The sequence below is a fragment of the Nothobranchius furzeri genome, chromosome 11, assembly GCF_043380555.1.
Source record: "Nothobranchius furzeri strain GRZ-AD chromosome 11, NfurGRZ-RIMD1, whole genome shotgun sequence".
Taxonomy (NCBI): domain Eukaryota; kingdom Metazoa; phylum Chordata; class Actinopteri; order Cyprinodontiformes; family Nothobranchiidae; genus Nothobranchius; species Nothobranchius furzeri.
The window spans coordinates 52,805,930-52,832,518 of NC_091751.1; the positions used below are offsets into that span (position 1 = coordinate 52,805,930).

General features: G+C 42.9%; 1 protein-coding gene across 1 annotated transcript; it reads left to right on the top strand.

The window, feature by feature from the left end:
* bcl2b (BCL2 apoptosis regulator b) lies at positions 1-26,589 on the top strand. The gene is made up of 2 exons (XM_015956860.3): positions 1-765; positions 26,352-26,589. The coding sequence occupies exons 1-2, from the start codon at positions 232-234 to the stop codon at positions 26,487-26,489; spliced, it is 672 nt and encodes a 223-aa protein (XP_015812346.1). The 5' UTR covers positions 1-231; the 3' UTR covers positions 26,490-26,589.

Consider the following 26,589-nt stretch of genomic DNA (forward strand, 5'->3'; position numbering starts at 1 on the left):
AGACCCGGGAAATGAAGCCTCCTGCTGGAGCGGAACCAGGATTTCTCAGACTAGAACTGCTTTATGCCTGATTTGGTCCCAGAGGCTTTCCAGAAGTCCCCCCACCACCTCTATTTCACTGATCAGCCCAGGACGCGTCTGTGCCGTGCGCGTCTCCAGCGCGCAGTTTTAATCATAATGCACCGTATTTAGAGCGACCTGGGATCAGATTAGATGCCACATTAAGCGGGGATGGCGAACGAGTGGAATCGCAATATCGTGGAAAACTATATCTGCCATAAACTCTCAAAGAGGGGGTTCGCGTGGGGCTTCGATGACGGTGCTGTCGCCAATAACGGCTCAGTGGGTGACCGCTCTCCGACTGTGGTCCGCAGGTGCAGAGAGGCTGGATCACCGGGCCCCGATGTGGACTGCAGACGGATCTCCCAGCAGCCCGAGCCGCTCGCGGACATCCACAGGGTCATGCGGGAGGCTGGAGACGAGCTGGAGAGACTCTACCAGTTGGACTTTACGGAGATGTCACGGCAGCTGTACCTCACCAACGCCACGGCCAAGACCCGGTTCGCCGAGGTGATAGATGAACTGTTCCGGGACGGGGTGAACTGGGGCCGGATTATCGCTTTCTTCGAGTTCGGGGGCACAGTGTGCGTGGAGTGCGCGTCCAGAGAGGAGATGGCAACGCAGGTCGACACCATAGCAGAGTGGATGACGGAATATTTAAACGGTCCTCTTCTTAACAGCTGGATAGAAGATAACGGGGGATGGGTAGGTCTGGTTCCGTCTGGTTCAGGAGAGTGGGGGCGCATGAGCTCACCCTTTGATATCGTGCTTATGTGCGCGCCTGGGCGTCTGGTTGAGGTCTAAATGAGCATTCTGACGAACCTCCGGTTCATATCGAAAGTACACGTGAGGTCGACCATTAATTAAAAAAAATTTGCTGTGGGGGTGTGACGCACGTCAACGCAAACGTTGATAGAGAGGAGCCTTCATGTGTTAGCTGCTCTGATTGGTTGATTGAGTTGACTCTCAACATTGTTTTGACCAATCACGTGAAGGCTCTCTGTCACACCTCCCTACGTACGCAGCTATCTGTGTTCCGCCATGAAAACACATAGGACCAGATGGTTGAGGGAAACTTTTAGAAGTTTGAAAAATAAGAGTAAATTCTGATGTTTATGTTTTAATTTAGTTGTATTCAAAGTGTTCTACAGAGAATGATTTCAATGTGACGAAATGCGCTAGGTGATGATTCCTGCAGGATGGAGGGCGCCAGACTGAGATCTGCAGGCTTAATGTGCTAAAACCTCTGGGCATAGCGGGCTCAGCTGTCAGAGCGCTTTATTGTGTGTGTGTGTGTGTGTGTGTGTGTGTGTGTGTGTGTGTGTGTGTGTGTGTGTGTGTGTGTGTGTGTGTGTGTGTTATTAAAACACACGTGAATCATACACCTGTACAATCCAATTAATATTTATATTTTAATATCAAAACAAGTAAGCTATTAGTTTTTTGGGGTCACATGCTGTATGCTCTTATTTTGTCATACCTTCCAAATGATGCACACTTCCTGACTTCTCAAAGGCCGAACATGCAGTTTGCATAGGTGGTGTTTCAAAAAGTCGTGCAGAATAATACATTTTAAAACAAATTAATTAATGATGATGATGATGATAGTAATAATAACAGCCCTGACCTGCCATTACTGATATTTAATATAATTTTTCAAAATTATGATTAAATTAAAAATATTTTGTAAGTGAAAACGTCCATATAGAAGATTTGTACTGCCAGTGTGAATAAGCAATGGTGAGTTCAAGGACTAGGGGAAAATGTCTGCTTTTTCAACTGCTGTTTGGTCATGGTGCATTCATGGGCCTGGATAAAAGAGGAAATCACTTGTTTGAGTGTCAGACAAGCTGTTCATGCCAATTTTCATCCAATGTCAATGACCAGATGGTTGTTGTGGTTCATCTCAGATTTCTATGTGCACAGACTTCCTATCTTGGACAACCAGGATTAGGCACTCTTCTCTGATTTTATAGCAGCTCCATCTGTCTGTGAACTCTTAATTTGCTTCATATTTCATGTAGAAGATTAGTTTTGTGTAGGTGGAGTTTGGGTTGAGTGGCGGATGAGTTGGCATTGTTGGCTCAAATTCCACCTGCACAACTTGTGTGGGTTATTTCTAAATACCCCAGAATCCTCCAACAGTAAAAGAACACAAGTGTTATGTTGCTTGGAGTCTCTAAATTTGTCCCTAGGTGTGAGTGAGTGTTTGTCTCTGTGTGGACTGGTCCAGGGTGTCCCTCACCTCTGGACATAGGTACCAGCTCCTGTGACCCTATTAGGATTGAGCTTTCATATCATAAATAAGCTTTGGCTGCACAATATATCGCAAATATGTCGTTATCGCGATATCAGCATGTGCAATATGCATATTGCAAAGAACAGATAAATATTGCAATGAATGGTCAGCTCAAATGTTTGCTACACGTAATGCATTCTGTCAATAAAATGGAAGCATGACATTTTTTTAACAAATCAAAGAGCTCTTCACCCACTTGGCCAATTGGGTGGGTTCTCATAGGTTAGATGCCCGCCCCCCGATGTGGACGGCACTTAATTTTGATGGTTAGCAAACACCTTAGTTAGCTTTGTTCTGCACTTTCTGCTGATTCTGCTTTTCCCGGGATCCATTGATTGCCTTTTCTTGTTCATTTTCTTTTTCCCTTTCCTCACATCTTTTGCTTTTCTATTTTTAGGAATTTTTTGTAATTTTTTTAGTTTTTTTTTTTTGTTTTTGATTATTTTTGTTCCTGAGTTAAGTTTTTATTTATCGTAAGTAATATCGTCATCGCAATATTAATCATTGTTATCGCATATTGCAGGTTTTCCCATATCGTGCAGCCCTACTTTTTAGTTTTGTTCGCAAAAAGTTTTATTCACCACTAAACATCAGGTTTCTGCCACCCGATGATTCAAGCACAATTAGTTCTGAGAGAACCGGAGAAAATGAAGCTGCTGCACATCCTCGACTGAACTCTAAATTAGTGAAGAACACAACATTTATGGTGCATCTTAGCTGGAAGCTATTATACATAATATGATGTGTTTGCAAATGAAAGGAAGAGACATCAATGATTCATATTGAATGTTTCATCTTAGTGGATAGGACCATTTAACATTCCCCTTGAGTGTGTCTGCCCCCCCTGTAGTGGCAGGTTGTGCCACATACCACTAGTCTGCAGGCTCTGTGTTTAACATACAGTTTTCTGTTGTACAATGAGGTTGGACCTCTATTGTCCTTTTTTTATTCTTTCCAGACTTGTTTCTTGTTGCGTATTGCAGACTGGGCTGCAAAGATGCCTGCATCAAATCCCCGGAGCCTGTACCTCACTGTACAGTAATGTAGGTCATCGTAGTCTGTGTTTTACAGCTGAGTGGAGATGACTGGATCCACTGCAGTGAGGAACAGAGTATCCTCTAATCCAGGGGAATGTTTAGGGATCATATGAAGGCTTATGTTTGCCGTTTGGGTCAGTTGTGACAGATTTATCCTGATGGGGGAAAAAGGGCTTATTTTCAGATCAAGTTTCCACACAGATCAATGCTGATAGTGATTTGCTTTCATTTGAATACCTGTCAGGTGGGGAATTTCCTGAGGTGCTTTTGTCAGTTATTATGTGGCCGTTAATAACTGAGGTACATTCAGCGTGCGCTCTGGATAACGTTTCTGAACTCCACTGTCTGTTTTTATGAGCTCGTTGGTTGCATTTGTACACTTTACTGCAAAAAGAAGCTGTAGCTTTATTTATTTATTTGTGTGTGTGTCATACCTCAAAGAGCTCACAGGTGATCTCCGGATCATAAAACAAAATCTTCCTGGTGTCAGATTGGCTAATTCCAAAAGAAATCTGAACGACAAAAAAGGAAAGTTTGCGGATTTTGATGCTTTTTTAAAGTTGTTATTTTAATCATGATTGTTGGATAGTCGGGTAGAAAAAGTAACAGTCTCCTATATTTCAACAGAATAATCACTTCTACTCTTCAGAGATAATCTGGCCTATAATCTGCTCCCGTGTGAAAGCTTTGACTTGTTTAGGTTAAAGCAAATGTGCTCCATTCTAATCTGATGTTGGGCTTTTCTGGGGTCATTTCAGAGGGGGTGGATTATTTTCATCCACAATCTGCCACAGCTATAAAAGGAAAGATATTCAGTAAACATGGTTAAATGTGTATTTAGACAGGTTAGTTATTCTTCGTTGTGTTGCTGTGTTTTCCATCACCATACAAGCACAACTCTGAGCTAATCAAGTGACATTGTGACAGGTGTGGATAGTGTGGACACAGCTTCCCTTCACTTCTTTTCCTGTTGGGTTTGGAGTCCAAACCAGGAACCTGCAGTAATTGTTGTTTAGTCTACACACACCGAGTCAAATATACCTTTTAGGTAAACAAAAATCCGTCTCGGAAAGGTGACAAATCACCAACTGTGTTGGTAAAAACCCCAGAAATTGTTCCCATCCTGCTGCGATTAACTTCCACACCTGCGGGATGTGAATGAGCACCTATTTGTGTCCCCAAATAATCACTCTTTACCCGTGTGTTAGGAGAAAATTGAGTTTAGACTGCAGGACTTGCCCACACGTGACACACCTGTGTTTAGGCAGTAAATACCAAGTGATTGAACAAAAGCGGCAGACGGCGTCCGAGCTCTGAAATTACATGCTTGACCTGAAACATTTGACTGGCTGCGGGGGCACACCGAGCAACATGCCAGAATGGTCTTTGAGAGAAAAACAGCCGTTTCACAAGAGAGGAGCTCAGACTTATGTCGTCCCCAAAGGGAAGTTGCTCAATGTTAGTGTTGAGAAATGATTTTCTCTTGTTTCTGTGTTTTGCTTTTGGTCATGCATCAAGAGATCTGTCTTGATTTATCCACAAGTGAGCTGGAAAGTGTTTTGGGGACCAGGAGGTTAACATTCATGTAAGATCTCTGGATGATTCAGCTTATTTGTGATTTGGAGTAAAAGATCTCCAATAAAATGTGATGCATGTGTTCACTTATGGAACAATCAGGTTATGTATGGGTGAATATGGTGTCCTGTCCCAAACATTAGGAGCAGGTTTTTGTGGAATGCTGCTTTTATGGCGGCATATTTCTCCGTCTTTTTGCACGTGTGTGCATCTGTGCTTTTTGTGTGTTTGGTGAAGACAATGTGAATTTGGGTTGGGTCCATCCTGTGGGGGATTCCCTGAGCACAATCCAGCTCTCTGGTGGGAGGAACTGGCGTGTTGCTATGGTGTAGTGTGCTTGCAGAGGCTATGTGGGACAGTGAGGAAGTCATTAATCTCCATATAGGTGATGTGGCGGCTGAGTGGAGACAAAACCCAAACAAAACGGATCACAGAGAGAGGGCATGCAGAGTAAAAAATAAATAAAAGCCCTCATCTCACTTCTACCCAATCTGTGTCTCTCAGCTGCAAATTCAGTTTAACACAAGCTCGCACTTATAAATGCTGCATTCATGAATTTCTTTGGTGCTAATACCTGACTTTACTTTGAACTTAACACAAAGCATTGACGATGAACAAGAAGACATCTGAAGAGTGGCGTTTTACTGCGTAATGAGCTCTGTAAGTCGTGACTGATCCATCCCATCTAAGCTCCAAATCTGCTCTCTTCTCCTTGCACGCTGTCACACTCAGTTTATCAGGCTGATGGGCTCTCTTAGCATGCTCCTCGCAGATTTCTCCTTTCTTCCATTTGGGGCAGAGAAGTAAATGATTACTCATGCAAACAGCATTTAAGACTTCTCTTTCTCCCTCCACCCAATCATTAAACAGCAAGGGCACTTCACAGCTGGAGGAGTGTTTGTTGCCCTGGCTGAGCTTGGACATTTTGAGAAAAATCATCTCCTTGATTTGGACTTCTCGGCTCTTGCAATGGAGACTGTATGAGCTTAATGTGCCAAGAGGGAGCCAAGATTCCTCCCCCTGTGTGGTACCCCTCCGCTGCGCGGGACTTTGTCGCTCACCATCTGCCACTGTGTTTACACCCATCAGCTCGGAAACTGTAACCTCAGAAACATTTCCTACAGAGGCAGGCTGTGCTGAGCTCTAAACTCTCTGGATCAGTCTGAAAAGAATACTTTCTTCCAGTAGCAAACGGGTTTGAAATGTTTCCGAGATGCACAAAGATCTTTTATCCAAGCACTCATTTCTCTCTGTGTGGAATACCCACAAAAAGCAGCTTTAACCCTTTGCTGTATGTCGCAGAGGGAGGCAATGTGGCTCAGATAAGCTATAAAGAGAAAAAAATTCTGTTTATTTATAGTAAGAGAGTAAAAATCAACACAAAGCCTTTTGTAGTTAAGGCATGGATTGTGTTTTTTATATATATTGCAGCTTCTAATTGTTTTTGTGGCAGCTAAAAGCCTCGCCTCTGTCAGTGTGCCCCAGGGCAGCTGTGGCTACATCGTAGCTCATCACCATCAGTGTGTGAATGGATGAATGATACACTGTAGTGTAAAGTGCTTTGGAGTCCTTAAGTGACCCTTGGAGTGAGGCGCTATACAAGTGCGGGTCATGTATCGTTTAAAAGCCTTTTAATGTCATTAAAATTTGAGGGATTCTGTCTTTCACATCCAACAGAAGGTGCCAATTTCTTAAATGTCTCCCTCTGTGAAGGTTCTCAGCCATCCAGGTCATTGTAGTCTAATGAGCTTTGAAAGAAAAGCATCTGGACTTCTTTGAGTTGCTTGAAGACGTTTCACCTCTCATCCGAGAGGCTTCTTCAGTTCTAAGGTCAAATGGTGGAGGGTTTAAATCTGGGACTCTCCACCATTTGACCTTAGAACTGAAGAAGCCTCTCGGATGAGAGGTGAAACGTCTTCAAGCAACTCAAAGAAGACCAGACGCTTTTCTTTCAAAGCTCATTAGACTCCCTATGTATAGGTTCGAGGAATAATCCAAGATTGTCTCTTTAAAGAACTCTGGTTTGTAGATTTTGTTTGATGATCTTCTCGTTCAGCAGTAAATTGTTCTTTGTGTTGCTTTCAAACCTAGACTAGTAAAATACTGGACAAACTCTCCGTGATGTCACTGGTAGGTTTGTGAGGAGCTGAATTGAAGCCCAATGGGCGGTTCCCACCATCGCCATCTTGGCCGTGTTACATGTCTCGACACTCTCGGACAGTCCAAAAATGGGCAAAGAGGTGAAGCTGAGAGCAAGGCTCTGAGGATATGGATCAGCCATTACTCCCAGCTACAAGCTAATTAAGCTAACTGAAGCTAATGGAGAATTGCGGGCGCTTTCAGCCAGAAAAACACGGTTGAGCGACTCTCATGTAAACCACGCATTCTCTCATTGAGCTGCTGTGATTCTTTGGTATCCCTCAGAGAGCTCCACAGGCAACAAGCACAGCCTCAGACCACAGCAATCTTCCCCGGCCACGTAATCCCTCAACTTCTCCTCCGCAGCGGTTGGAGATCCGCTAACCACTGCGGACGGGAGGAAGACGATGCAGAATCTCGGTCAACTTGCAAACAATACCACAGCTAGCCATCTTCGTCCAAATAATTCCATGGTTAACATCTGAACACGAACACACACAGGACACAAATAAAGTTCAGAGAATTCACATGGCCCAACACTTTTAAGGCGAGGCCTTCCCCAGAGATAGCATAGCGCTATCTCCAACACTCATGCTACCTGTCAATCAAGTCAAACCAAATCAAAATTCATCATTTCAAGCATTTTATCACACCTAAACTGAAGAGTTACAAAAATAATTCACCCCCTCAGAGTTGTCATGACTGTAAACTAGATCTATTAAACCTAAAATTTTTTATTTTTTTGCACCAGGATTTGAACAATGTTCAGCCCTGCTGTGAAATTGGTATTTTTAACATCGGAGTGAACAAGATTTTTCTCTGTTTCGGAGTCAGCTCCTAGTGGATGAGGGGGGAACTGCAATTTTTGTCACTTCTTGTTTGGCTTCCCTTTTTTCATCCATTAACTGCCTCTTGGTTGCAACAGATCCCCAAAGCACGATAACTCCACCTCTGTGCTTAACACACGCAGGTGTTTTCATGAAGCTGATCTCATTTTTACATTCAGACACATAAATGTTTTTTTTTTCCTGCAAAAATCTGACTCTGAATTTTATTGTATCTTTTTGTTAAAAAGATTTTAAAAAGCTCAACGTATCAGAAAGGACTTGGAAGCATCAACTGATCAAAGTTCATTTAACTTTTCACAACAATTTTGAACACGTTTTTTTCTGATTTTAAGCCACTGGCGTTGTTTTATATGAGCACTAAAACCTAACATCTAAGCAAAAATAGAAAAAGATCTGATTTAGATACTTTAATCAAGTGTAGATTCAACTAATTTGCTTACAATGTGCATAATTAAAACTGCACAGTTTAATTTTAATTACAGCAGAGCCCTTGCTCCAGCTGCATTCACTAATGCCTCAGTGACTGCAGTTCTTCTGGGGGCTGAATTAGCAGATGACACAAACACACAGAGATGTATGAAAAGGCATTTTCTTTAATGCTTTGTTTTGTTGATGCTGCTGCTGCTGACCGTGACAAAAAGGTCAAACCGGTAGCTCGGTGTCAACAAATCGGGCTTCCATAAATCTCCTGCCTCTGCATTACGTTTCCTCCTGTCTTTATCATTCCACACATGCCAAGCGTTTCACAATCGCTCCAAAAAAATGCAGAACCTCTGCTGTGCATGGAAAACACCCCCAGACAAGACGATTAACCTGTGGAACAGTCACAGTCACAGCGATGCAGCAGTGCAGTGATTTTTGTTTATTATTTTGTTTTGCGACCTCGCCTTTCTCCAGAGACCCTCCACCCCATCCGGTACACTTATTTTTGGACCTCCTCGGAGAGGCTGGAGGAATGTTCGTTGGGGAAGATTGAATACAAACAAATAATTGAGATGGCCTGGGATGTTCTTTACTGAGAGCAAGTTTTTGTTCCTCTGCAGGACATTTCAGTCAGCTGAGCCATATTTCTACACCAATGTGAGGAGTTTTGGATCATTTGCAGAAATTTAGATTTACAGTGGTGCATTTTTGTTTCACTGTTTTCCTCCTATAGTCACCTGCTTTTTGTGTTTTCTTGCTCCCTGAGAAAGTTGTGCCTAAACTATTTAAAAGCTCCTGCTGATTAATCATTTATGGACGGAAGAAGCTCAGACTCTAATTATAGAACTTTCTGCACTCCAGCTAAAAATCCAAGTCTCATTTTTAAACTTCCTTTATCTCCACCTATGGCTCCACCCTGCAAATTTAAACCTATATAATTGCAAACATGCCCCCTCCCTTCACAAACTGTACACCAGTACCCAGAGACACGACTTTCCGTGTCAGGTGACGCTCTGCATCCCTGAAAAATGCAGGGACATGTGAGAGGCCTCTAAATATAGAAGTGTTGCCATCAAGCCGCTTGTGTGGTCCTGGCGGTTGTGATGTTGCTCATAAACCCCTGTCCTGTCTGTCTCACATTGATGTGCATGAAAAGTAGAAAGAGAAAGAAAAAAGTCCCACTGAGCAATCTGAGATGGCAGATAAAAGAGTTTTCCACCTTTCCTGTCATGGTTGGAGCCGGATAATGAGCAGCCTACTGAGACGCTAGTTGACTTTGCCACAAGGCACGCCCTTGTGCTGCGTCGCATATCAATACAGAGCAAGGTTAAATGTTCTCCCATCTTCTGTCTATTGTTGATACTGTTTTTTTGGAGGAAGGTCACTTTCTGCAGCTTTGTCAATGAACATCTGCAGCAATAATACCAGCAGTTCTTTGTAGTGCAGATGCAGGAGTTGGATGATTGGGTGGGCTTTTTTTTTTTTTTTTTTTTGCAAAAACTGAACTTCTAAAGATTTTAAATGGTCAGGAAATCAGCACTAAATTTGCTTGAGGCAAACTGGACAAATGCATTGCTTTAATTCTGATTCATACAACTACAAGAGACTGAAGTTACTTATTTTTATACACTTTGTAAACCATTTTAAACAGAGCTGTCTTCATGGTCTAATTAAGAGTAAAGATCTATTTTATTCTAATATTTTAACACACACACACACACACACACACACACACACACACACACACACACACACACACACTGGCAGGCAACCAGAAGCGGATGCAAAAAGTGCAATTCAATTATTTGCTGTCCACAAAATAGCTGTGTACACACTCGCATGCACACGTGCATGCGCGCGCGCACACACACACACAGAGAAGCGGATGTGGTGGTGTGAATCAATAATGCTGTGTTGTCACAGGGTGACATGTGAGCCGTGGCAGGGAGCAGATGGCCCCGGGGTACCGAGCTTCCTGTTAGCTGTGCCATTCGGCCTCGCCACACACACACACACACACACACACACACACACACACACACACACACACACACACACACACACACACACACACACACACACACACATTCATGTCCTCTGGGATTTCCTAGTGCAACTAACCACAGCACCGGCCATTAACAAACAGTATGCCATTATTGGCTCTTCTCTGCACAGGCCCCTCTCTCCTCAAAAAAAAGAAGAAACGACAAGAGCCAGATAATGGTAACTAGATTTCTCTTCTTCATCTGTGGCGGTCTGGAGTAAATAATTCTCTGCTCCATGCCCTCTCAGCATGATTTTTTAGGGCAGCACAGCAAACAGCCCAGAGGAAATCTGATCTGCTGAGTGAGGTCAGCCGCTGCTCAGGTGTCCCTTCCCCTACGTCAAATTGATCGAGTGTTTCCGATGTTTTGTGTCAGGATCTTTGAGCAAAGACTCAATTAACAAACTGCCTTTGATGGTATGCCCTGTTTGTTTTCATGCAGGTAAAGCCCAGTCACCTGTGATGGCGACTGATCCTCATGTTAGGAGGATGAAAGCTCCGCCAAGGGACCATCCTTTCTGCGGTTTAGTTTCAGACAGACAGACTTGCACCAGTCTCGGCTCCTGGTGTCCTCTCAAACCTGCAGCCCTGCTGCGTCAGCATGCCGCCGCAGCCACAGATAACCAACCCCTTGTTTCTCAAGTCGCTTCAACCACACGCTGCTTCTGACAGGGACGTCTGCCAGGCGTGGTTTTATTTTACATCCCCTAATTGGTTGTTGGCCCTTCAAAAAAGCTACATGACAGTTACATGAAAGAAAACACTGAATAGAGAACAAAAAATAACTGACAGTGATTTCTTTTCTTCTCAGATCGTTGTTACATTTATGATTTTTTGTTTTTCGAACAGTGATGGTTTTCACTCTGGCACCTTACGACTCGTGTTTGATCAGATTTGGTTTAGTCAAGCGCCATCTTGCTTTAAAACTCCCGTCTAGACAAGACGTCTGCAAACCTAACCACGAAAAACTTTTAATCAACCTATAAAACGCCTCATGTGCCTTTCAACAATTTACAGTCTGGTGTAAAAACTGTAGAGAGTCCAAAAAGAAGGGTTTATTTCAGAATTTCAGCAACACTCAGCTCTACTGGGGCATTTTATCAAGCCGTTATGAAAACTCGTTTTCTGATACCAGCAGTCGATCAGACCAAGCACCTGACCTTCAAGGATTCCAGTTTTGTATTAAAATAAATCCACATTCCGGCATTCCAGAGAGGATTGGAGCCTGAAAAATATTCTTGGATGAAATGGATGAACTTCAGAGGGTGTCTTTGATCAAGGGGTGCAGCTAACAGGGTTGTAGAGGGGGGAGGGCATTACACGTACCAGCAAGCAATAAGAAAAGGCTTATAAAGTCATAAAGGGGCAATCCTAGACTTAACGTCTATGTGCTGCAAGCCAAGCCACAACTGATAGGCAATACGCAAAGAAACATTATATTGTAAAGAAGAAGGAGGCAAAACACCAAAGTAAAGTTTATGGTTTTGACTGAAGAATATTGATTTGGAGATCTAATGTAGACATAAAGTTGCTAGTGAAGGTTAAAGCCATCTGATTCAGGGATCATCTGACGCTCAGCTGATGTACTGACTAAAAAGCAGAAAGGATCTACTCGTGAAGCATCCACATGGGCGATACGTTGCGTAAAGTAAAAATAAACAGGCCCAGTCATTACGCTGCCAGCATGAGTATGTCTTCCTCGCATGATTTAAAGTTTCGTTTCAACAAGGTGTCTTCTTGTTATCAGGGTGCGACAGGATCCAGACTGCTCAGCGGTCAATTCAGGGGATCTTCATGGGATTACCTCAGAGAGGACCTGTTCTTTATTATAAACTGATGCCTCATTAGTTACAGCGGGTTTTCCCACCAGACCTTCATCGTCACAACAGACAGCCTCGTTATTATTCATCAGCTTGTTTCTCTTTGGACGGTGGATGCAGACAAGGAAGGTCATACAGCTCAGAGAGAGCCAACCAGCTCTGAACAGTTCAAACAATCCCAGTTTAAAGGCTGCTGCACCCCACAGCTCTACGTAGGGTCTCAGACTCAAGAAAGGAGCAGAAATCAGGATAATCTCTGCTTTCAGCTGCTGGATGACATTCTAACCGCGTTTGTTTTTCTTATTTCAAATATGTAACTGTGACTGGTTTTCAGTGCATAATCCAAATGTTTTGTGCTTTTGAGATTCTTGCTGGTTGTCCTCAGACGCTGTGCTGCTCGTATCAGGCGCCGTGGGCAGACACATTGCAGTTGTTTGTCTGCACACATCAGTGCATTCCTCACATTCCTATCCTCTAGCCTCGATGGAAATCAGCTGGTTGCCTAAGAGAGGTCAATGAACTTTTCCCCAGTTTTCCCAAACCTGAAAAGAAAAGAAGAGGGTTAATTCTGGTTGATTTTAGACAAACAGCTGACAGTCAAACTGGTCTGTTCAGATTGTGGTTACATGCTTGGATTTCTTAGTCAGACGTAGTGTCGTGTAAGAATAGTTGCACCCCTCCCCTTGCCAATTTAAGATGACCTCATGGTTCATGGTAGTTGGCGAAGTTCTGTCATTCATTTGGAAACTGTGGGAACATTGATTTCCTTCCTAGATTGAGTTTTACTTTGTCTTCTGACACAATGACAGGAGAGCAGGGAGAGGGAGCTAACGTCCAACTCTGAAGTAACACTACACCACTGTGCAAATGATATAATGGATGAGGAATTCATGGTTTTACAGCTCAAGGCAAAGAAAAATTGACTCAAGTCAACAAAACAGAAAACTTTAACCCTGTTTCTGTGTGTTTCTCAACATCAGCAGCTGTAATTGAACAGATTTCTTTTTGTGCTTAAATATTCAATTCAGTGCCCTTTATTCATCCGTTAGGAACTTCATTTGCAGTCAGAGCGTCAGCACAACACATAAAAACAGCATCAAAACACTCATACACATACACTCAATTTAAATAGACTACTCACACCTACATACACTTAATTAAAGGATTTTAAAAAGGAAAGTGATAATAAAAGATTACCAGTTCAATCTAGATTAACCGTACCGTACAGTCATTTGTGCTGGGGCATGCTATTTGATAGACGAATTGAAGGGGAAGGAAGCTGGAGGAAGCCCTTTTTGTCTTCACTGGTAGGGCCCTGAACCGCCGGCCTGATGGTAACCGGGTGTAATGGGAGTGAAGAGCATGTGACGGGTCTGTGGAGGTCTGTGTGCCTTTTCTGAGAACTCAAGTGTTGTATATGCTGAGACTGCTGCTCCTGACCGATGATTTTACTGCTTATCCTGATTATTTTATTGAGCATGTTACGCTGAGCAATTGTGAGTGAACCAAACCAGGCAGAAATGTTGAATGTAAGAATTGGTTCGATAAAGCATCTGTAGAACGCAGCAAGTATGGTTTGGTGAACCTGCAGTTTGCGGAGTTTACGTAGAAAATAGAGGCGCTGTTGACATTTAGCAAAAATGTGTTCAGTATTGTGTTGGAATGTGAGTTTGTCGTCTATCATGCAACCGAGATATTTGTATGATGAGTGAACCTTTTCAACAATTTGGCTGTTAACAGTGAGTGCAGGGATGGATGGAGAAGGGCCACGGTATTCCATTGGTCTTGGAGATGTTTAAGTCCAGACAGTTCTCTGAACACCAAAGGGAGAAAGAGTCCAGTTCTTTTTGCAGCAGTCCTTCTGTGTTAGTAGTGTCCATGAGCAGCGGACATCAAACATCGAATTCATGTTTAAGTAGGCCTACCACCTAGTCGCAAAGTTTAGTTATTCAAACTTTTGAAATAATAAAATAATATATATTTTTTAACTTCCAAACTTAATCAGAAGGTCATAAATATCGGAATGCAATAAAAATTGCAGAAACAGTTAACCCTCTCAGGCTCAAAATAAGTTTTGATAAAAGGACGAAAAACTAAGTCCTTCAGGGGTACTTCTGAGTTAAAAAATGCTCATGAAATACGTATGTGGAGTAACCAGGTAGGTAGGTTTTAATCGTTGCAAGTCTGCAACGCCTGCCTCCAGAGGGTTAATAAGAAACTAAACTTTTGGGCCAGTAGCTAAAGTTTGGGTGATGATGTCATCCAGTATGATTTATCTCAAACAAAGCAGCAAATCTACAACAATGGTGGAAAAAGAAAATACTTTAGGTTCAGTTAAAGTTCCCTAACATGCATTTATTTGAATAACTTTTATTGCCAAAGTAATCCAAAAGGGTTCAAATGAAGGCAACTGGACTTCTTTGGTTTCTTGAAGACGTTTCCCTTCTCATCCGAGGAGCTTTGTCAATTCTAACTGGAATATGAGAGAGTCGATTACAAGCTGTAGCTGACTGTTGTTGCTAAAGCTGTGCTACAACGAGCCAAAACCCCCCATGAGTCGTTAGCCTCCATTGAGAGAGTCGTTGGGTTGATTAGATGCAGGAATGTGTAACATAGGGTGCTTTTCAATGCCAAGAAGCCTTGCCTTGATGTCTTGGTCCCGCCCCGGTTGCCTAGGACAGTACAACCTTGTTCCACAGGGACCACTGTCCTGCATGTTTTCCATGTCTCTGCTTCAGCACACCTGATTTACATTGGCTCCTCAGGAGGACATCAAGTGCTGCAGCTGCCTGTTAATCACTCATTCATTTAAGTCAGATGTGTGGCAGCAGAGACACACTGGTGTTTGAAAGGGCAACATGGAAAACATGCAGGACAGTGGTCCCTGAGGCCCAGGGTTGGGAAACACTTGCCTAGGAGATACATTATCAGGAACCACCAAGGCAATGTTCATGTTCTACCGAGGTGTCTGTTCTCTGTTTGCTAGCCGTTTAACTAGCTAATCAAGGATACACGGGAGGTGCCTTGTAGCCTAGCCTTGGTCAAAACGTTCCCAGAATCCACTGCAGTATTTCAAAAGAATAGTGGATCACAAGCCGGCAGCTACTTCAGGGGCAAATTTCAACTTTAAATGTAAATCAACTAATTGTAGCAATCAGGCTGATATCTGAAATGTTTTTTTTATTTATATCCAAAGCAGTTAGCTGTGGTTGGTTAGCTGCTAGTAGTTGCAGCTTCGGTCGCTAGCGGGTATTAACTCGCTTACATGTTTAATTTAACAAAAATATACACAATTTTAAAAGTGAAAGGTTCATTTTAGATTTATATTGAAACTTATACATATAAAAGATAACGTTATCTCCCGTGTCACGTGACGTTATGTGACCGCGGCTTCCGCGGCGGTCACGTGATGCAAGTCTGTTCCATTTAACCATTTTCATGATCATGGAATGGCAGTGTCCTCGTAAGCAAGTCGCCTGGCCTTGCAAGATATCGCCTCACAAGGCCAGGCGCTTTGACATTGAGAAACACCCACAGACTTTTTCGGGCACATTTCCCAGGGAAGAGACCCCATGGCAGACCCAGAACTCACTGGACCCGTTACCTGTGGGATCCAACTTTGGATTGCCAGGGTAAACTGGATGGATGGATAAAACCGTCCCATTTGTTTACATGGAGAGGGTGGGACTTACAACCTATACTGCAGCCAGCCACTAGAGGGAGTTTGCTGAGTTTCTGTGTCTAGTCATGGATTTCACACGTTTGCCTAGTAACGCTTTATGCATTTGAGGATTAGAACTAAAAGAAAGGGTTTTTTTTTTTTGCCTCTTGTAACTTTCCTCCCTCATGCAGCAGCTGAATTTCTCTATAACTTAGTGGGAAATTTTTAGTGACCTCCAGCGTCTCTCCGCTCAGCTTCAAAGGTGCTCCTGGGGGAGCTGCACCTCAAACAGATGATTGTTTCTACTGACAGCATCAGACATCTGAGCTCCTCGATCTGCTCTTCCCTCGCAGCGTGCCCTCTGTCCCACACTGTGGCCCCTCTTATTTACATACACGAGACAACACAGCTCAAACCTGACACCGGGCCCCCGCGTGTTCCAGTCGCTAAAGCTGCTCAAATAACTTATTGCCCAAACTGAGATATTTTCCTTTAGCAGATAGCTTTCCAAGATGTCTCCAGAATCAGACAGGGAGCGGTGGGAGTCGAGAACTGATGCTTTGCTTGCAAGACTTTGTTTGATGCGTTCTAAGTTACAGTGGTAACCTTTAGCGAACCTTGCCTTTTTTTCTTCGACTTGTCGCTAAGATTTACATCACAAATAAAAATCTCTTAGTAACAGTGTGATTCCTGTTGAGGCTCCTTCTTCACGGTGTTGGTATGACTCATAGAATGACATCGCTGACTTCCTTCTAAGTCTTTCCAGATGCTGATTTAACCAAACTTGGCTTCACCACTGAGAAGTTGCAGTCTAAAACCAGACGGTGATGTCATCCCTCTAGGCCTGGCACAGGAAGTGACTTCACTCGCAGATTTCTTTAGATTCCTTGACAAAGAACGAGCGGCCAGACTGAAAACCTGGTCTGAACATTGTGATTACGTAACCCGTTCACATCGGAAACTCACGAAAACAAAGCTCAACACAAAACCTCGATGACAGAACGCTCAGTAGGTCATAAAAGATTCTTTTTTTAGTCTGATAAGTCATGAGGCTCTGCTCCTAATGGTGCTGCCTCACATCCCAGGCATTATTCCATACACAGGAGCTGCTTTTGGCTCTCATCTGTTTGTCTATTTTTGGACTTGAGATGCGGTTGTGTGGTTTTAAGGTCTTAAAGGGTTAGTGGATCTGACGTTTTGAAGCCACATGCCACACCGTCACAGGAAGTGAGCCTCTCCTACGGATTGTGTTTGTTACGAGAGAAGCAACAGGCCACTTGGGAATCTGGAGGTTCCCACGGTCTGTTATCGGACCTTTTCTATCCGAGCCAATCAGGCGCGGCCGCTCTGCTGAAGGAGTTCTCAGGCTGTACCAAAATAAGCCGTGCTCTGTTTTCTGCACACAAGAGCTGGTGGAGCGGCTTTTAAGGGGAAAGTTTCAACTCGACGTGCATCTGAATGAACCTGCATGCTTTGAATTCCACTTCAAAAAATGCTCTTATTGGAGAGCTTTTCCATGTTATACTGAAACAATTCCATTTATTTGGAGATTTGAAGCTTCCATCCGAAGCTTCCAGCCCTCAAACGTTTATCCAACATTCTGTCTTTACAAGGAAATCCACTCAAGTCAGGTTTAATGTTCTCAGCGCGCAGAAGCTTCTACACGATGATGACTCAGCTGCCCTTTTCCTCTCCCTCCCTCAGCGTTTGCACGTCATCGGTGGCCTTTTAAATGAAGTGGACAGCAGAGATGAGTTGTTTTATTAGATTGGGAGGCCTTGAACCTGGTGCTCAAATAAAACTTGTGCATATTTATAGCAACGGAGCAGGCCTCTGACACTTCGCCCTTTGTGGTGGGCCGGGTGTAGACCCATTTAGGTTCTGTTGTGTTGACAGATTCATTGTAAAGGATTTGGGATCTACTAAAATAGATAAATAATGCATGCAGATATTTATTGTATTATCTGCTTGGGTGTCAATAAGTGATGAAGTCCACATTATCTGCCTACAAGATGACGTGCATTTCACTCTTAAACATCAGCGAGAACAGGTTAGCTCAAAACGCCTGAGCCTGTGAGCACTTGTGAATGTCTTTGTTTCCCTTAGATTTAAAAAATGACTTGTTTTTTGAAGCTGTACAAATTGGACTTTTTAACTCTGCTTTTTATGGGACAAAAACCAAGTTCACCAAGGTTTTATAGATCTCCGGAGAACTCCAAGTCTCGTGTGTGAAATTTGCTGCCCTTGTTTATCTGGTAACTTTAGACAATGAATAATGGAGACAATAAAATAAGCGCAACGCGTCATGAGGAGTATGGGTGATTTACTGGCGATCATGTTTCATGTTCCAGTGGTGCAGGCTCACTCCCATGGGAGAGCGGGCTGTTTTGTAAACACACAAATGCTGCTGCAGCCGCTGCTGCCGACGCCAATTTGAATATTTATGAGCCTTTAGGGTTGCATCCAATGTCAAAATATCTTCTCCTTTTACGCTGAAATGTAACGACTGTTGGAAGCGTGGAACCTGAGTTTGCAGGGAAACTCAAGTGGAAGCACAATAACAAGATTTTTCATTCCTTCTGGGTTGCATCATGGTCTCATTTTACCAGGTTCTCATTATTTTATGCTTTTTATTGTTGCATGTAAAGGGAGGTCTAGGGGAGTTCTAAGGATGTGGAGTGTCAATGAAGGTCCCCTAGCACTATTGTTTGTGACCTCTGTGACAAATGGATGTACCATTGTTGTGCCTCTATATGAATTTGGTGGAGCTGCAGCTGATATGTTTGTCAACAGCACAAATGTATTTGTTTTTAAATATTATTGTAGATTTGTCCAATTTTATCTAATAAAGGACAAAATATCCATGGATAAACGCAGAAATTCTAATTCTGTAAAATACGTCTCTACTGTACTTTGAAATTACACAGTAATTACATTACAGCACAAGACAATACAATAAGACATGACACACAATATGGTAAAATACAAAATAATACTATGATGCATCTCAATGCAGTTAGATATAATGGCATACAATATGATCTAATATGATTCAATAAAGCATATTACAATATGTTAAAATATAATGGGATGTGATTTGATTCCATACCTCACTATACAATACAAAATGATATAATTTGATACAATACAATACGAGGTAATACAATGTGATATAAGATCAAATAGAATGCAATACAATTAAATGTATTACAATATGATACAATATAATACAATGTGATATGATACAACACTATAGAATACAATATGATGTGATATATGATATGAGACAATAACATATGTCACAATATGTTATGATACAATACTTTACAATAAAATACAACACCATACGTTACCATACATCTCATAAGGTGAAAAGCTCAGTCATCCGGGAGGGGCTTGAAGTAGACCTGCTGCTCCTCCATGTCGAGAGGAGCCAGTTAAGATGGCTTGGGCATCGGATTAGGATACCTTCTGGATACCTCCCTGGTGAGGTTTTCTGGGCCCATTCAACTGGGAGGTGACCGAAGGGAAGACCCAGGACACGCTGGAGGGACTATGTTTCTCACCTGGCAAGGGAACGTCTGGGATTCCCTCAGAGGAACTGTCTCAAGTGGCTGGGGAGAGAGAAGTCTGGGCCTCTCGCCTGGGCGGACACTGTGCGACTTTTTCACTCGTAGCACTCAGCTTCAGCTCAAACTGTACGACTTCCTCGCAGGGCAGATCTCACGAGTCATGTGCTCACACTGTACGACCCAGTTCTCGGGTGCGACCTGACTGCTCACACTGTACGTCTGGTAGCAACACGTCGGCCCTAAAAATATGCTAAAAATAGCAGTTTTTACTCAACACGTCAGACTTTTTTTTGTCTTGTTTTGCCTGTTGTCCTTTGGGAGTGCTGCAGGAGGACACACAGGGATTTATGGGGGTTGGATGAGGAAAACAAAATAAAGAAAGTAAATCTGTGTTTTGTGGTCAGTTTAATTTGACATGAACACGACAAACACGCTTTCCTGACAATCCCTGTCATTGTGTGTAAAAGACTTCTAGAAATAAAAACGAACAACGTGTGTTATTAGGGAAATAGCGGTTGATCGGCGTTGATGCAGGATTGCGCATGCGCTGTGAGCGGTTCTGGTACTTTTTGGGTCGCAGCGCCGCTTCAACAGTGCGATACCCTCACGAGGAACAAGCAAAATATCAAACACGCCAGAAGTCAGTGCGAGTTCACGATTGCTGATCGTTAGCTGGTCACGTGGTGTTAATCGCCTCTAGTAACCCCCTGTACACTACACGACGCTCAGCGCAAAACTTGCCCCAATCTTGTGGATTCTCGCACAAGTGGAAAACCGGCTCAAAAAAGTGAAAAAGTCGCACAGTGTACGCCCGGCTTTAGGCTACTGCCCCCGTGACCCAACTCGGGATAAGTGGTTGAAAATGGATGAAAATGAATGAATGAATGAATGGATGGATGGATGGACGGACGGACGGACGTTACAATGTAATATGCTACAATACAAAATAATACATGATAAAATATGTTACAAAATATTATTTTACAATAAAATTCAATAACATTACAATATGAAAAACTACAATAAGCTACAACTCAATATGATACGTTATGTAATGATATGATACTGTCTAATCTATCTAATAGGCTATGATAAAATGTAATACGACATATGATATACAATACAATACTATGCAATATGACAGGATGTGATATGATACAGGGCCCAGGGCAGCTGTGGCTACACAGTAGCTTACCATCACCAGCAGTGAATGAATGTGAGAGTGCGTGAATAATGGAAGCACTTTGAGAAAGCGCTAAATAAATCCAATCTATCATTATTATTAAGGCACATTACCATATAATATGTTACGATATAATACGATGCAGAACTGAATGGTAAAATACAACACAATACAACAGGATATGGTACGAAATATAGATGAGAATAAAACATTAAACCATTGTTGCTGACTGATACTTTTGCTGATTATCTGTGACTGTGGAAAGGACGAGGCGGCCGTGTAGACGTTTACGAATCATGTAGACCACACTCAGCAGTACAACATACGTTTTCATTGATTGCAGTATCCTCACAGGTCAGTGAAGGGCTCCGTGTCCGCTGCTCCAAGCAGTTTGGGACTGCTGACACAGGGGGATTCATTGGGTAATGAGTGTTGCAACAAACTCCTCCGTCATCTCGATTTTTTGCTGTGGCTAGTCTATAGAGGTCTCTCTGGGGACTTGATCTAATCTGAACTTTCTTAGACGAGCGGCAGCTGTCAAGTCACCTCCTGCCTCTGGAGGTTTCCTTTTTTAACGTGCTTATGTTTTTTTACACACACAAAGTACATTAAAAAGTGATATGAATACATTTGTTGATCAATTACAGGGAAATTAATGCTTTCCTTGCATCTTCTTTTTCATCTCCCCTTTCCCCCTTCGGCTACTGAAAGAGGAGTTTTGTTTGACTTTAATTAGTGGTGAAGATGTCTGCAAGAAGCTCATTAAAAATCAAAGAAGTGCAGCGGGAGCAGAGTGTGTGATATTAGCCTATAAGTGTGCTGCTATGTGAATGCTTTGGAAATAAACAGTGCGAGGGGTGAAGCTTGGTTCAGAGGTGAAAAAAGCAGCAAAGCCACAACAGGCTCTTTAATTACAAACTGATCTTTAACCCACATCCTTTTCTCTTCGGCTGCCTGCATGGGCCCACGGAGACATCCCAAAACAGAAATGGCTCTCATTTTGTTTTTAATTTTGGAAAATTGCTGTTTGGGATTTTAACTGAGCCAAATGACTCACCATCTTCCGCCAGCCTTATAAGAACTCTCTCAAAAGCATGACGGAGACAAGCAGGAATGAGCAAATGTTGGTATTCCCGTTACCCATGAGCCAGGAAAACTGCAGCACAAAATCCCTTTTGTGTCCACGAGGAAGACACAGAGGACAATCCGGAGGTGTGAATCATGTGAAAACAAATCTGAGGTTGAGGATGGGCACTGTCCCGCTGGTGGGAAAAGCAAATGGTGTGCAGGGCTTCCCGTCAGTGTAACCATGACACTGAAACAGTCAGTTGCCAACCCGTGAGGACGTATGGGAACCCATCAAGCCCTCACTGTTTCAGTTGTCTCTCTAAGGGATTCATTGTGAGGTAGCTACAAATGAAGAAAGGGGAACCTTGCTCTCAGTTGGCTTGCTGTGACCTTTTAAAAACCACTGATCCAAAAAATGAGGACTGTAGAGACCTGCTGTCAGGACCCCGTATCCCTGATGCACACCTGCTGCTGGCAGCAGGGGGTTTGACTGCTGGGCGAAGATGAGCTTCTGAGGATTGTAAAGTCTTTTGTTGTGTACAGATGTACTGTCCTCTCACGTGCCAGCTCTCCGCAAGCTTTCCTCCAGCTGCTCATCGCTGCTTTCTTCAGAAATGTCGGCGAGTGCAGCAGGGAGAAGAAAAGAGGAAAAATAGAAAGTTTGTTTTCCTCTTTTACTCACATGGTTGTGGCAACACGGCTCGTTAACGTGTGGGTGAAAAGTTCCAGGAGCTGAAGCAGAGCACGCCTCGATCTCATGACATCCACCTGACATCCCTCCCTCCTCCCCTCTTTCCCAGCTTCCTGACTCCGCCGAGTCAGCCTGGAGTTATTACCATCCACACCTTTTTGGGAATTATCCGTCACATCTCTCGTGAATCTCCTGCCTGTTGCTGGCCCCCCTTTTGTTTGAGACTTAAATAGACGATAATCTATGGCGACTGTCTGGGTCGCGTCAAGGACACGTGCACCATGAGTTTGCAGTTGCGTTGAGCCTTGCTGGTGGTCAGTTGCATCCATTTGCTTCTGATTTGAGTTGTGGCCTTGGTTATTTTGCAGAAGTAAGTGGGAAAAGTGCTTGTCTCAGCTGGAGGTCTGGCTTAAAAGCTTGTCTTATTGATACCTAAAAACAGGCGGAAACATTTATGCTAAAAGTGGTTCAGAATGAAGGTTTCTGACATTTTACTTTTCATTTTTGCTGCAAGGCTCCAGATAATCACATTTTTTTTATTCCATTTGAAATATCCTATTATGTTTCCCATGTGTACGTTTTAGATGGAGTTTGACATTTTCTTATTATTCTAATAAACTAATGGCTCTTCTTCTCAATTTTAGCATCTCATTTGCCATTTTAAAGCTGTGGTTCACTGAAAAACCATTTTTAATGATTATTTCTGATTATAATCGGTCTCGCTGAGTTTTTCATGCTCCTACAACTACAATGCTCAGCATAAATGAGTACACCCCCTTTAAAAAGTACAAATTTAATCAGTAGATCAATGAACAAAAGAACAATTTCCAGATTTTTCACAAGGCTGGGTTTTATTGAACACTTGTTTAACTCCATAACATGAAATTAAAGTTAATAATATAACTTAGATCACAAAATCTTCAGTTTTACTGAAATTGGTTGAAGTAAAAATTAATACACCCGCAACAAAAACTACTACATCTAGTATTTTGTTTGACCACCGTGATTGTCAAGGACATCACCAAGTCTTCTAGGCACGGAATGAACAAGTTGGCGACATACTGCAACATCTGTCTGTATAGAATAACTTTTTTAGAGCCTGGATGCTGGATGGAGACTGATGCTCAACTTGCTGCTTCAGAATTCCTCACAGGTGTTGGAATGGGTTCAGATCAGGAAACATAGTTAGTCATTCAATCCCCTTCACCTTGTTCTTGTGCAGAAATGCAACAGCAGCTTTAGATGTGTGTTTTGGATCGTTGTCATGTTGGAAAAGTGCACGACGACCAAGTGCACCGAGTGATGGCAGCATCTTCTCCTTCAGTGTAGAGCAGTACGTTGTTGAGTTCATGATACCATCAATGAAATGCAGCTCTCCAACACCAGCAGCACTCATGCAGCCCGCATAAGGACACTGCCACCACCATGCTTCACTGTAGGCACCATGAAATCCTCACCTTCACGACACCATACAGTTTTGATACCATCAGTTCCAAACACAGTGATCTTTGTCTCATCACTCCAGAGTATAGAGTTCCAGTAGTCTTCATCTCTTTCAGCACGGGCTTCTGCAGTGTGTGCCATATGGTGTCACTCCAGTTGGGCTTTCTACAGCTTTAGCTAACTGCAGTGAACTTGCATGGCGATTTTCTTCAACCCTTCTCATCAGAAGATGCTCCTGTCGAGATTTTAACTACTGTGGATGTCCTGGACGTCTCTGTAAAATGGTGGCGCTTCTTAAATTTTTGGATGAACAACACAGACAGACTCTCATCAATGAGCCAGGAACTACATCTCTTATCATTATGGAGGAAAAAATTATTGAAAATTTTTAAGTAGAATTCCGATTTCCCAGCTGGGAACTTAGTTAGCATTTCATGCTCTTCTGCATTTTGCAGGCCCTTTGCCGCACTTTCCATCCTTCTGCAAAAAGGAGGAAAATTATACAGAAAAAATCAAACCTTTCATTTTGCATCTAGTTTTTAACTTAATGGAGGTCATTTACAAATTTGTTTACATCTTTTATTTTTTTACAGTAAGCAGCAAACAGCAGCACGTTACTCAGGAGATGGACTTGAATAACTCTGATTCATATTAATCATTTTTTATTCAGCTTGGGCCGGCCTTAGAAAAGAAAACAGACTGAAAGAACACAATTCCATTGTCGATTGTGCTGACAGCTCAGTTTTGTTTGATGCCAGTTCTTAAAACTGCTGGCACGGCCTCTGGTAATTAAACATACTCAAGAAGAAACCTGTGTGTGTGTGCGTGCGTGCGTGCGTGCGTGCGTGCGTGCGTGCGTGCGTGCGTGCGTGCGTGCGTGTGTGTGTGTGTGTGTGTGTGTGTGTGTGTGTGTGTGTGTGTGTGTGTGTGTTGGCACCAGAGGGTTTAAACATAGGGGAATCTGCTGATCCTTCCTCCCTTGTGTCACCAGACCCCAGCCTCAGGAATGCTGTGGAACGGGATGGGAAACAGGAAATGCTTTTGTCTCTCCGCAGCCCTTCGGTCTCACTTTTTTTTTCTGTGTGGCTTTTTCTTTCACAAAGCAGAAACTGTGAATTAGAAACATGCCTTTTGAACTGCTAAATAATAAACATAAACATAATTCAGTCGAAGTAAAATTTGTATTCCATTTTTTTTATCCCATCAGATAATAGGATCAGAAAATAGGATGATAACAGATTCCCACGAGAACCATCCTCATGAATCAAGGATTCACTGTTGTTCAGACTCAGATCAAATTACAGCTGAGAACAGAGACATCAGAGCAGCTCAGCTATTAATGTGGTCTTCGTCGCCCAAAAAAGGAAAAAAATTCAAAGGGACCTGCTGGTATTTCCTTCAGTAAACCTCTGAATGTTCCCTCATCGTAGTCTGAATAAAGATAAGCTGCTGGTGAGTGTGTGAGGGACTCAGCACTGTTACTTCCTGTCCAGCTGTTCCTGCTGTCACAGCTTGTGAGCATGCGTCTGCACTTCCTGGTCTCAGACATGCAGCTTTGGCATTTGGCACAGATGCTCCTTATGTTCAGTTACTCACAAACTCACTCATCTGCAGCCGCTGCATTCATGTGTGATCATCATTCCTCATCTGTGTGCAGAAAACATGGAAGAAAATTATGATAATTGCAAACATTAATGTTTTTCCTGTGTTTTGTTTGGTTTGGAGTTTGCATTTGAATGTAAAATGTGAGCTAGAAGGGTGTGAGAACTGACAGATAGTAATGGATCTGCCTATGCACACTCTATTTCCACCCATGCTTTGCAACGCCTCAGGGATTTTTATTTTAAAGGAAAGTTCCACTCAAACTGGAAAAAATACAAAAGACAAACCACAGTCTCCCCATTCTATGCAGCCATGCAGGTTTTACCTCCCTAAATAGTGAGAATTTGTTTAATTTAATGCAAAAGAAGTCACCAAAACAGCAAAACTGAAAATGTAAAAACATTTAGGGACCACAAGGGTCAGAGCATCAACCGATGCATCTGTAAAATCCTGTTCTCCTTCAGGAACTCTTAATATTTGCTGTGCGTCGAATCTGAATACAGAAAAACAGCTGTCGAACATTTTCATCATCTATTCTCGTGACGGGGAACAGAGGAGTCATGAATGAGTATCAAATATAAAGCTTACCTTGCCCCATAGTGTAAATGTCCATCTCTTGTAGAGGAAACATTGTTTCCTCCAGCGCCCGCTCCCCCACATCTCAAGCAGAATAAACCCTGCTGCATGAACAGAAAAGATCTGGACTAAACTGTCTGCAAATTCTGCTGAACGCCAGTGTTGGTGTGTGAACACAGATAATGAGTCACAGTCCAGCGCCCTCAAAGCAGACTGACTCGGGCTTCTTTAGGGCCTTTTAAAAGAAGAAATGCATCAAGAGTAGTTTTCTGTGCACTAACTCCTGCGTCTCTCGCCATTCCTCTTTCAGGGTGCGTTTGTGGACCTGTATGACCGACAGAAGGACTCCGTCTTCAGCTGCTACTGGCCGTCCATCAAGACCGTCTTTGGCCTGGCTGCACTCGGGGCGGCCAGCATCACCATCGGAGCGTACCTTGCACAAAAGTGATCGGGCTCCCTTCACTCTATCAGCTATCAACCCCGTTTCGTAACAGCGTGCTCCCTTTTCCTCTCGCCTCCTGTATTTTTATTCTTTTTGTAAAGATGCC

Excerpts from the sequence above, each read along its gene's own strand:
- bcl2b (XM_015956860.3), top strand. The coding sequence starts at position 232 with ATGGCGAACGAGTGGAATCGCAATATCGTGGAAAACTATATCTGCCAT. Across the intron at positions 766-26,351 it reads TAGAAGATAACGGGGGATGG|GGTGCGTTTGTGGACCTGTA; the intron begins GTAGGTCTGGTT and ends TTCCTCTTTCAG.